Source organism: Coffea arabica, chromosome 10e (genome assembly GCF_036785885.1).
Source record: "Coffea arabica cultivar ET-39 chromosome 10e, Coffea Arabica ET-39 HiFi, whole genome shotgun sequence".
Classification (NCBI taxonomy): Eukaryota; Viridiplantae; Streptophyta; class Magnoliopsida; order Gentianales; family Rubiaceae; genus Coffea; species Coffea arabica.
Window position 1 is genome coordinate 34,973,670 of NC_092328.1, and position 12,187 is coordinate 34,985,856.

General features: G+C 41.6%; 2 protein-coding genes and 1 long non-coding RNA gene across 3 annotated transcripts; 2 read left to right on the forward strand and 1 right to left on the reverse strand.

Annotated features, from left to right (window-relative positions):
• Positions 1–1,599: 1,599 nt before the first annotated feature.
• LOC113711423 (uncharacterized) lies at positions 1,600–2,709 on the forward strand. The gene has a single exon (XM_027234590.2). It carries the CDS (start codon positions 1,600–1,602, stop codon positions 2,707–2,709), a length of 1,110 nt encoding a protein of 369 aa, XP_027090391.2.
• On the forward strand, positions 2,710–3,344 carry LOC140015207 (uncharacterized). Its single transcript, XM_072067118.1, has 2 exons — positions 2,710–2,916; positions 3,003–3,344. The coding sequence occupies exons 1-2, from the start codon at positions 2,710–2,712 to the stop codon at positions 3,342–3,344; spliced, it is 549 nt and encodes a 182-aa protein (XP_071923219.1).
• A 2,400-nt stretch (positions 3,345–5,744) lies between these two features.
• LOC113712066 (uncharacterized) lies at positions 5,745–9,348 on the reverse strand. Its single transcript, XR_011822194.1, has 3 exons — positions 8,852–9,348; positions 6,496–6,551; positions 5,745–5,935 (listed from the first exon to the last, which is right to left on the reverse strand). It is a non-coding gene; the product is annotated as an uncharacterized lncRNA (long non-coding RNA).
• Positions 9,349–12,187: the final 2,839 nt, after the last annotated feature.

Below are 12,187 nucleotides of genomic sequence, written 5' to 3' on the forward strand. Positions count from 1 at the left end.
ACAATCCCCATATAACGTGTTCTTGGGACGACCCGTTTTGAATGCCCTCCGAGCTATCCCCTCGTCTCTCCACCTCAGCGTCAAATTTCCCACCCTGAGAGGAATAGCTGAGGTGCATGGAGATCCAGAGGTGGCCAGAGCTTGCTACTTGGCCATGCTCCGGGTACATGAGAAGGTGGTCGCCCAGACGACCAGCTTGGAGCCTTACTTCCCGGGGGAGGAGGCCCGACAGCTGGGCACCCAGGACGAGATCGAGGACTTCCCCTTGAGGGAGGACCGGCCCGACCAGGTCCTCCGCGTTGGTGCGTCGCTACCCCCCGAAGAGAAGGAGGGCTTGAAGGCCCTACTAAGGGAGTACGCCCAGGTCTTCGCGTGGACGGTAGAGGACATGCCCGGGATTCCGACTGATCTGGCCGTCCACCACCTCAACGTAGATCCCCACTTCGAGCCAGTGAAGCAGAAGAAGAGGAGTTTCGCCCCCGAAAGGAATGATGTGATCAAGAAGGAGGTCGGCAAGCTGCTGGAATCCAAGATCATCTTGGAGGTATATTACCCGCCTGGTTAGCCAATCCCATCCTGGTGAAGAAGGAGGACCAGTCTTGGAGGATGTGTGTGGACTTCACAGATCTTAACAAGGCCTGCCCAAAAGACTGCTTCCTTATGCCAAGGATCGACAGGTTAGTAGACTCTACTGTGGGTTTTGACATTTTGTGTTTCCTGGATGCTTTCAAGGGATACCACCAGATAGAGATGGCCGAGGAAGATCGGGAAAAGACTTCCTTCATCACCGAGGAAGGGACGTACTGCTACCGGACAATGCCGTTTGAATTGAAAAACGCTGGAGTTACCTACCAGCGCCTGGTCAACAAACTATTCCAGAGTCAGATCGGCAGGAGTATGGAGGTCTATGTGGACGATATGATCGTCAAGAGTCGAACTGACCGGCAGCTCGTTCCCGACCAGAGGGAAATCCTGAACATCCTGTGGGAAAGCCGGATGCGGCTGAACCCAAAGAAATATATCTTCGGGGTCAGGTCAGGAAAGTTCCTGGGTTTTCTGGTCTCCCGAGAGGGGATCCGGACCAACCCGGATAAGCTCCAGGCCATCATGGAAATGGTCCCCCCGAGGAACGTCAAGGAGGTCCAACGGCTCACGGGAAGGATGGCCGCCCTGAATAGATTCCTCTCGCGCTCCGCGGTAAGGGGGCTACCATTTTTTCGAATCCTAAAAGCACCAAAGGACTTTCAATGGATGGAGGAATGCCAGAAAGCCTTCACCGACCTAAAAGCATACCTGGTTGAGCTGCCTGCTCTGACTGCCCCGGAGCAGGGAGAAACCCTGTTCCTGTATTTGTCTGCTTGCAACGAGGCCGTTAGCGCTGTTTTGGTGCGGGAGGACAGGGAGGCTCAAAGGCCAATATACTACGTTAGCCGTGCTTTACAAGGGCCGGAGACGCGGTACACGCCGACGGAAAAATTGGTCCTTCCCTTGGTGCACGCCGCCCGGAAGCTCTGACCTTACTTCCAGGCCCACAACGTTGTTGTCATGACGGATCAACCCTTACGCCTGATACTCACAAAACCTGAGGTCTCGGAAAGAATGACCAAATGGGCCGTCGAACTGGCAGAGCACGACATCGGCTATCAGCCTCGCACCGTTATCAAAGCTCAGGCCCTGGCAGACTTTCTCGCCGAGGGAGCCAGTTTGTCAGTGACTGAGTCGAGCTCTTTGCCCGAAGAGGCACGGCAGGAAGAGCCGTGGGTATTATTTGTGGACGGAGTCTCGAGTAAGGAAGGGAGCGGAGCCGGCCTGCTACTCACCTCGCCCACCGGGGAGGAGCTGACCTATGCACTCAGATTTGACTTCCCGGCATCCAACAATGAGGCTGAGTACGAGGCCCTATTGACAGGATTGCGGATTGCCCACCAGATGAGTATAACCGCGATCAGGGTCCGGAGTGACTCTCAACTCGTAGTCTGCCAGGTCCGCGGGGAGTACGAGGTCAAGGAGGATGTCATGAAAGAATATTTGGCTAAGGTGCGGAAGGCGATAAAACTGTTCGACATTTTCGAGATTGAGCGGGTGCCGAGGTCACAGAATAAGCGGGCAGACGCCCTGTCGAAACAAGCGTCCTCCTCGTTTGTCCACCTGAGTAAGGAAGTCTTGGTGGAGGTAGTTAAGCAAAAAAGCATTGGCCAGATCCAGGTCTTGACTATAGACAGCCCGGCCACTTGGATGACTCCCCTCGTAAACTTCCTCAGCTCGGGTGCCCTCCCAGTGAACAAAATCGAGGCTCGCCGACTCCAGCTCAGAGCTGCTAAGTACGCGTACGTCGGGCGGATCCTCTACAGGAGGTCGTATCTGTCTCCCTGGCTAAAGTGCATAACTCCTGAGGAGGGCGACTATATCTTCCGAGAAGTTCACGAAGGCCTGTACGCAGCACATGTGGGGTCCCGAGTGTTGGCCAAAAAATGCCTGCTCCTAGGCTACTACTGTCCCTCGGTGTTTCGGGATGCCGCGGCTTTTGTTCAGAAATGCCGAGCCTGCCAGGTGCACGCCCCGCTGCGTCACCAGCCCACTCGGGAGATAGTCCCCATCCACAGTCCTTGGCCCTTTGCCCAGTGGGAAATAGACCTCCTGGGTCCCTTTCCCCGAGCTCCCGGAAGGTACGAACACCTCGTGGTGGCCATCGACTATTTCACAAAGTAGATGGAGGCCGAACCTCTAGCCACTATCTCTGGAAGGGCAATTCAGAAGTTCTTCTGGAAGAACATAGTATGCCGCTTCGGGATCCCACATGTCTTGATATCCGACAATGGGCGACAGTTCACCGAAAAACCCTTCAGGAGCTGGTGCGCTGAGTTCGGGATCAGCCAACACTTCACCTCGGTCGGTCATCCCCAGGCCAACGGCCAAGTAGAAAATGTTAATCGAACCATTCCGTAAGGGTTGAAGACTAGGCTGGAACTGGCCCAGTCTAACTGGCTAGATGAACTCCCTAGGTCCTCTGGGCTTATCGCTCTACGTCGAGGACAGCTACTCATGAGACCCCGTTCTCCCTGACTTACGGGGCGGAGGCGGTAGTGCCCGCGGAGGTCGGCCTCCCCTCCCCTCGGATACAGAACTTCGTTGCGTCAGCCAATGAAGAAGAAATGAGGTGTAACTTGGACATGCTGGAGGCCAAGCGCGAGGAAGCGGCGATACGGATGGCTAAGTACAAGAGCCAGCTTGCCCGCTATCATAACGTAAAGGTGAGGAATACGCAGTACCAGCCGGGTGACCTCGTCCTAAGAAAGAACTCAGTCAGCCGAGCTCATAGCTCCAACAAGTTTGATCCAAACTAGGAGGGGCCGTACAAGGTCTTAGAGACAAGCCGGGTTTGGTACTGTAAGCTTGCGAAATTAGACGGAGTAGAGGTACCCCGCACTTGGCACTTCTCGAATTTGCGATTGTTCGTAGGATAGATTGGTCCAGGGCATCTTACTTGTCGCGCCCCATTTTTTATAAGAAAATAAATAAATTGGTTTAAAAAGTGAATTTTTATTTGAAAAGAATGTATTCTTGATTTACAAAGAAAATGAAGAAAAATGTGGGTCTAAATAGGACTTGTAATGCGACGATTTGACCCAAAATATAGTTTAAAAAGGATTTTTGAAAAAAAAATCGGAGTCGCCATTTGGTATAGAGTTAAGGTGTACCAAATCACCTAAAAATGAATTTTTAAAGAAAAAATAGAAAATCCTTTTTAAACGACTCCAAGTCTACGAAAAATCAGAGAAAAAGATTCGGGAGTCACATTTGATGAAGGGGAAGGCAAGGATAAAAATCCAAGGCACCCCTTCGACCTAGCCAAGGCTAGTTGCGTGATTTAGTCAAAGATTTTCTTGTTTTAACCAAAGCATTTATCACATTTGGATGCACTATATGAATGCAAACCCTAGACCTAGGAGGGTATCGGGGGACAAAATTTCTCTTCAAAAGTTTCAATGGTGCCAATCACATTAATTGTGATGCCCAATAATGACTCTTTGGAGAGGTCACGAATGATGCAAAAATATGAGACTCCAAGAAAAGGAAAAGAATAAAATAATTATAGAAATATACATGTCTTAAAAAAATACATCATGTCGGGTACGGGAAACTAATGTTCGTGACTCAATTTTTCCTTTAATAGAGGGAATACGAGCTTGCTAAGGCTAGAAAGCCAAACTCGTCAGTATCCCATATCCAAGGGGTTATCTCTAGTCTAATCAGGCAAAATGCACTAATCTACCCCCTAATTTCCTAAATGAGATGCAAATCTAAATGTTATATATACATAGGGGTAAGGGATATTTTATTAGGGGAAATATTATGTGAAAAAAAATCCTAAAAATGGAAAAATATGCATGAAGTGTAATGTAATCATACAAGCATGATCTAACGAGGGAGGTCCCTAAGGGTCTAGCATTGGACTAGCCCATATTTCTACTTTCTCACTAGCGTTGGACTAATGAGAAATCGAACAAAGAGCCACAACTAGCATTGGACTAGTGCGGATTCGGGAAATGGATCACAACTAGCATTGGACTAGTGTGATAACGTCACACATTAATCATAACTAACTAATCATGTGAAATATAATAAAAGCATGTAAACACATAATATCACATAGACACATAACAAATAAGCATGATATCTAGATGCACGTCCTAGGAAAGTGGTAACACATAGCACATAAGCATGCAACACACACAAGGCAAGTAAGACAAACAAAGCCCTAACTATTACATTCAGGGGGGGAAGCCTACTACAATCTAAGAGGGAAGGAATTAAATGAAAGGATATAATAGCCTAACTATTACAATTGTGGCATTCAAGTGCCTTTCAAATGATCAAAAATTGAACTAAAATAAAATAAAAATACTAAATTAAAACAAACAAAGCGATTAAATAAATAAATAAAATGAAAGCATTCAAATGGCATGCAATTGAGCACATAAAGTCACATAAGGCACATAAGGTCAAATAAAGTCAAGAATAAAGGATAGAGTGTACCTCCCTTGAGTTGATGCCCTAATAGGATGAAATTACTTATTTACCCTCCAAAATAAAAGAAAAGGTCAAGGCATCACTTTAATTAACAAATAATCACAAAAGATAAAAATGAACATGAAATTGAATCAATTAAATCATGTAAACAACCCACATTTAAAAAGGGTAAAAGAAGAAAGGATTTGATTGCAAAAATTAACAAAGCTTTAGGGTCAAAATTAAAGAAAAATAAAGTTTAGGGACCTATTTACAATTAAAGTAGGGACCCAATTGAAAGCATTGAAAGTTTGTAGGGCCATAGAGGAATTAAAGAAAAGTTCAAGGGCTGATTTGCAAATTTGGTTACCAGATTCTTGGCGGGCCAGGCCATTGGGCCATTTTATTCATTTCTTGGGCCAAAACCACTCTTAGCCCCAAACCGAGACCCAAGCAAAACAAACGAGCTAGCCTACCTGTGACGACCCCACTTTCCCCTAAGGCGAACCAGAGGGTTGGCGGGCCGTCTGCCCAACTCTCGCCAGGACTCACGCACGCACACTAACCCGAATCCTTCCGAAGAATAACCTAAACTATTACAATATCGCTTCCCTCAAAAAAGTCAATCACTAAACCACATTAACTTCAGAGGTAGCAGTAATTTAAAACGGCCAGTCAACGGCCCCTAAACATCCCATGCGCTACAACCAGGGAATAGGGTTGTACAAATCGGGTATACAAATAAAATTCATACGAACCAGATATCGAAATTAGGTTTTACACTTTTCCAGCATCAAGTGGCAATCTAAAACAAAAGTACATAATTCATGTTGAAGCATAATACAACCCACACAATAGCCATAATATCCATTACATCCAAAAGAAAAGAAACATAAGTAAGTTCAAGGCTTTCAGTTTCCAGAACCTGTCAAGGAAAACAAATAAACGTGGGGTGAGCTAAAGCTCAGTGGTGCCCCAAAATCATGCAATCACTTGAAACAATTAACACGTATTGATTCGACTGAAGTAAACAAATAGGGAAGCAATAATATTCGGGTATACCTTAGACTGGTCGAGGGATTCACCCAACGACATTACGTCCAACACTTATATTTATAGACTGGTCGAGGGATTCACCCAACGACTTTACGTCCACCGCTTGATTATTATAGACTGATCGAGGGATTCACCCAACGACTTTACGTCCAGCACTTGATTATTATAGACTGATCGAGGGATTCACCCAACTTGATTATTATAGACTGATCGAGGGATTCACCCAACGACTTTACGTCCAACACTTATAGCAAGCGCAAGCAAAATATTCACGAAAAACACTTCACACAAGTCACCACTCGAACGGCTAGTGTGATAAAGTACACACTGCTCACTTCGATGGATCAAAAACTAGTTTTGCAAATTATCACATATCGAGTCAAGAAAGCACTTTAACCAAGTAAACATAGAACAGGCAGGGACACTCACCAAGAGTGGAGTTCAGATATCAAGTTGAGAATCGAATTCCGCGTCCTCGCAAAATCCTAGAAACCAAATTTTGAAACTATGAGTTTTTACTCAGTTTTTAAGCTTATAGATATTGAGGTATATCTAATATACTACTAGTTCACTTTCCCTTAGAAAAATCAAGAATTTCCATAGGTTGAAACTTGACAAATTTAGAAGAAATGTTTCTTATAGTTTTCCGTAAGATACTCTTCCTTATAAAGGGTAACTAGCATCCTTTTCTTGAAATAAGTCGACAAATCTCTCAACAACAATGTTAGAAAGTTACTTTGAACATTTCTCTAAAGTTACGGCTTTTGCAAAAATTATCCTTAAGAACTATTTTTCCTAAAATAGGGTTTCTTGCCGAGCAAGTCTCCCAAGCTTTTCACTAATCTTAGTAAAGCTCGTATTTTGGAACTTTTCCTATAGTTAACTATCCAAGTGCAAAGCTTAAAGAAAGAAAAAGAATTAAAATAAGACTTAGAGTTCCAAAAGCTATAGAACTTATTTACTATAGCTATCAAGGCTAGTTTGAGCTAAAGAAAATTATCGAGTTGGAAAGTTTTAGGCAAAACACTAGATATTGAGTTTTTATAATTTAATACTAGCTGGAGAATATTTTTGATTAATTTGATCACAGTTACTCAAGTTCGCAAGGTCGATACAACTTCCACAGCTCCGATTCCGTTTCGAAGTCATAATATGGATTAAAATATGGCAAATAATCACATAGCAAATTACTAGGGCTTCGTCAATCATTAGCCCTAGATTTCAACAAGTGCACCTCTGAATAAAATAAAATAGTCAACCAAGGCTTCATCAATCATTAGCACTTGGTTTCAGCAAACCCATCATAAACAATTAAAAATAAAAGTAAAGCCTCCAAGACATTCCAGCAATTAACTTTCATCACCCTGTAGTACTAATAAAATCATTCAGATGGCCAAGGGCTTCATCAATCATTAGCCTTTGACAACATTAATCACTTCCAACCACAATTTAATCAAGAATTTAAACCACAAGTAAGCTACAAGTTCAATTCAAATCAGAATTTAATTCCATGAAGAAAACAGGACATTCATACCAAAACAGTCCACTTCAAGGTTTCACAGACAGCAGTACACATGGAGGAAAAGTACGAAATTTCTACAGAACAAAGGCCTATGATTCTAGTTTCAAACGCCACTGACGGCGCCTTAAACGGATTTTCCTACACCAAAATATCAACATTTTATTGAGACTGGTCATGGAATATCCGAAAATCTGGAACTTCCATTTTTCACTTGTGAAAATTCTTTTTTCTCTTTTAACACCAAAATGTTTTTATTCAAACCATCTTTATACTTCTTATAGAACTTCAAAACAACATTTTCCAGGCATTGCCATCCATTATATGTCCAAGAAAATTTCCAAAATCCAAGTTGATATTTCAACTCAACTTTCGGCAGCCACAAGAAAGTTTCCAGCATTTGTATACCCACATGTTTGGTTAAATCATTCAAGATATCAAATATTTCCTTGCTAAACAAATTATACAATTTAAAACTTACAACCCTATTGTACTTCCAAACCATCATACTTCCAGGAAAATAAAATAAATTACCAAAAACCAATTAAACTCCAAAAACAAACTGAAATTGCTGGTTCAACCTGGCTAGCGGCCTCCAACATTTTCCAGCCACCAATACGCTTTATATCAAAATTTCCCTTGGTTTAAACATGGTGCTAGGTACTCAATTTCAGCATATAAACACCTAGTTAGTTGCTAAAAAATTCCACTTCAAAACCAGGTTCATATAACAAATAAAAAAAAAATCAGAAATCTCATCCAACTAGTCACGGTTGCATCAATGCATGAAGGGCTTTCTGTTTTCATTTCATTTTCGGGTTTTAAACATGCCTTTAAACTCTCAATTTCCGTTTACACCTATCTGGCTAGCAAGTAAACGTGTCCAGTTCTGAAATCAAGCTCAAACAACAACCGTTAACATCAAAAATTTCCAAAATTTTCCTTGCTTGGCTCGGTTGATCATGCCCTGAGGCAGATTGCACTCTTAATTTTTTTTTCCTGCTTTAACCAACTAATTGACCCCATGCAGAGCCTAATTTCTTGTTATTAGCTATCTAATTATGATTATAAGCTTAAACCACAAAATTCACATCAAATAAACCAGATCAAAGAGGAAATATCATGTCAAATTCTCGGCAGAACTTTTACTTCCAAAGCAGAATTTTTCTAAGACCTTGATTTCCATAACCGGCTGCTTAAAATTACATGCAACCTCTGATAAGACTTCCTCTGATAATACTTAACTTAATTAGCCCAGAAATTTACCTTAGATACACTCTAAACTTACGCACAGAAATCTGGAATTTTCTTCCTTCCTCTCGGCTCTCACGCACCCTGTTTGGTCCTACGTTCAATTTGCAGCTGGAAATGGTGTTGTGATGTAGGTGGTTGCAGCTGGTGGATGTTGGTCTGAGGTTGACTTCCCTGGTCTCTTCCCTCAGCCTACGGACAGAGTAGAGACAAAAGGAAAATGCAGCTCGCGGCTTTTCTTCAGTCGATACTCACGAGGAGCAGCTCTCCCTCTCTTGCTCTCGGATGCTACCTTTTCACGATGAAGATGGAGTGCAGTGGTTTCGGTGGAGTTGTGCAGAAAAGAAATGGAATTTGATGAAGGTGGTGTCTCGGTATTTAGAAAGGAAGCGGTTTGCTTGTACAGAGAAGAAAGGAAGTTGCGGTTTGTGGTTTGTGCAGAGAAGGAAATTGGTATTGTGTCTTGTGGCTGTGAAATAGAGCAAATGGTATCGTGGTTTTGTGATATGAATTGGATTGGTAGTATGAAGAAATATTGTGGGCCGTGGTTGAAATAGATTGAGTGGTATTAGAAAGTATTGTGGTTTGAGACGTGAAACAAAGAGAATGATACAAGTGCCGCTGTTTAGGAGAATAGTTTGCGTGTAAGAGCGGCTTGCGTACAATTTTGGTAATAATTGCGTGATTTGATTTGCAGTCAGACGTCTCGTTTGGTTTGCATGGAAAGGTAAGGTAAGGTATTTTAGCCTTTTCACTTCACTCCCTAACCTCAACTTAATTTCTCAATTCCATCTTAATTCTAAAATTATCCCCAAGCGCGATTCAAACGCCTAATTATACTCTAATATACCTAACCCATTTTTTTATCGAATAATTATCGATTAAACTTGAATATTAAGGTTCCTAGTAATTCTTATATTATTCAGCGATTAAATTAGTTATTATAATTTCCAATTATTATTTCTCAAGAAATAGAGTTAGTCTAACTCGAAATTTATTGATTTAATAATATAAAGTCAAGTGAAATAATAATTAAATCCAAGGTGTCAATTTGCACATAAGAGTATTTTTACGCACTTATTGCGAAAACAACGAAAGATAAGGATATATTTATCGAATTTTCACGCATTAAGTATGTTTAGTATATTAGAATCATATTTATCTAAAATTCATTGGTTTTCATCTTAACGCGAAAATTCCTATTAACATTTAACATTATTAACGATTAAAACTAGTTATCGGAAATCAAAGAATTTATTTTAAAGTAATAGAATTAATCTAACTCAAGAAATATTAATTTAGTATAGCAAAACCGAATAATTTAATATTGGCACAATTATATTATTTATTACATAGAAATTATCTTTACACTTTTATTTCAAAACAATTAGTTACAATACTAGAATTCAAAGTAATTAATGATTAGATCAATGAAATAGTTTACCATCGAAATATGAAGTTAATGTAACAAAACTAAGAAGTTTAGTAGTTTAGCACAATTCTTTTATTTTGCACATAACGTTTAATTCTACATACTTATTTAAAAACAATTGGACTTCGTGCTAAAATTTATTAAAGAATTAAAATGCAAATAAAATATGCACTGATATTTATATTTCTATTTTCAGGGTTCTCACACTACACCTTACAAAATAAACCCAACCAAAAGAGTGGGCTGTTACTTTCTAAGCCCAAGTCAGAAACCCAATCAAAAATGAATTAAACCCCATTTTTACAAACCCAAACAAATGGCCCAACAACCTAAACCATAAAACTAACCCAACAAGATAAAAACCCAACTAAAAAAAATTACTAAGCTTTGATTATGCATTAAATCCCAGAATTAATCTACCCAAAAATCGCATTAACTCGTATCAAAAAAGAAAACATTTAAAGGGACAAAATTGGTTAAAGTATCTAATTTTCTGGGCCAAGACAGAACAAAGGGCAGCTTGAGGGGCTCAAATGTAACAAAAGCAGGGACCCAATTGAATGAATTATAGCAGTTTGGGGGGTAAAATTATGAAGTTCGGCAACCCTCAGGTAAATTGCAAAACAAAACGAAAACAGAGGGACTGAAATGGACATTTTAGACCAACGGTCTTCTCCCCCAGACATCAATCCGCCATTTCTGTCGTTCTTAGAACCAGAACAATACCAAAATTCTAACCATTCTAATCAACACGAAAGTCACACAAACTTGTTCTCATACCCTTTCAATTCGAGTTCATTCAATCCGGAATCGTGAGAAACAGAGAAATGGAAGACAACAATTCATCCAAATTTCTTAAACGTAAGGGAAACGAATCGGCCAACTCAACCGTTTTCTTCCCACGAAAAATGTAAACAAAACATCTTTCAATAAGAATTTTCAGCTCAGGCATTTCGTCAAACAGATTGGGGGCATTAAAAAGTTCAACAAATCTTTGCCCAATTTATATTACAACCGGCCCCAAAATCATCAGAAAAAGCAAGGAATTCAGCCCAACAATCACAGAAAACATATGCAAACAAAAATTGCAGACCACCAACGGAAAAATTGCAATAACAAACCCACGGCAGACATGCGCTATGAGCTTCCAGAACCCGTACTTGAAGGAAGACTGAAATGTAAAAGAAAAACTTACCTTGGTCTCTCACGGTGGTTCCTCACGATGTCAATTCACAGGCGGCAGTGGATTGCGGCTCTCCATCCGTCGCTCTGTTTTTTTCCCTCAGCCGCAGGGCCTCTTCATTCTGTTCCCCTTTCTCAGCCGTTGCGTCGCTGCTGCCGTTGCTTTTCTTGTTTCCATTTCATCTTCTCCCTTTTCTTTTTCTATCTCTTCCTCCCTCAGTCTCCCTCTCTCATTTTCTGGCCCGTAGGTTTCTTGTCCGCCCCTCTGTTTTTTCCTTTTCTGTTGTTTTTTCTCGAAGCTCTCATGCCCAAAACTTATCAGCCCTCAAGACTTCCCCAGATCTTCTCTCGGCTGCTAACCCCCAAAATCCCCCAAATTCGCAGGCTTTATTCTTTCGTTGCCCCTTGCCTTTTTCTTTCCTCGTCTGTCTGCCTCTGTTTCTTTTTTTCCTCTTTTCCGTTTGTCGTTGCTTTGTCTTTTAAGCCGAAACATCTCTCGGCCTTCTCTCTTTTTAGATTTTCAGCCGTCACTCCCCCTTTTCTCCTCTGTTTTGTTCTGTCTTCGTTCTTTCCAGCTCCTAACCCAGCCGAAGCCTTCCTCTCTTTCTTGCTTCTTAGCCCTTCCTTTTTGTTGATTCCCTCAGATGAAAACCTCCTCGCTTTTGTTTTCTCTTTTGGCCGTTTCTGGCTTCCCCTAGACGAAAACCTCCTCTCCGCTCTCTCTTGCGACTGTTTTC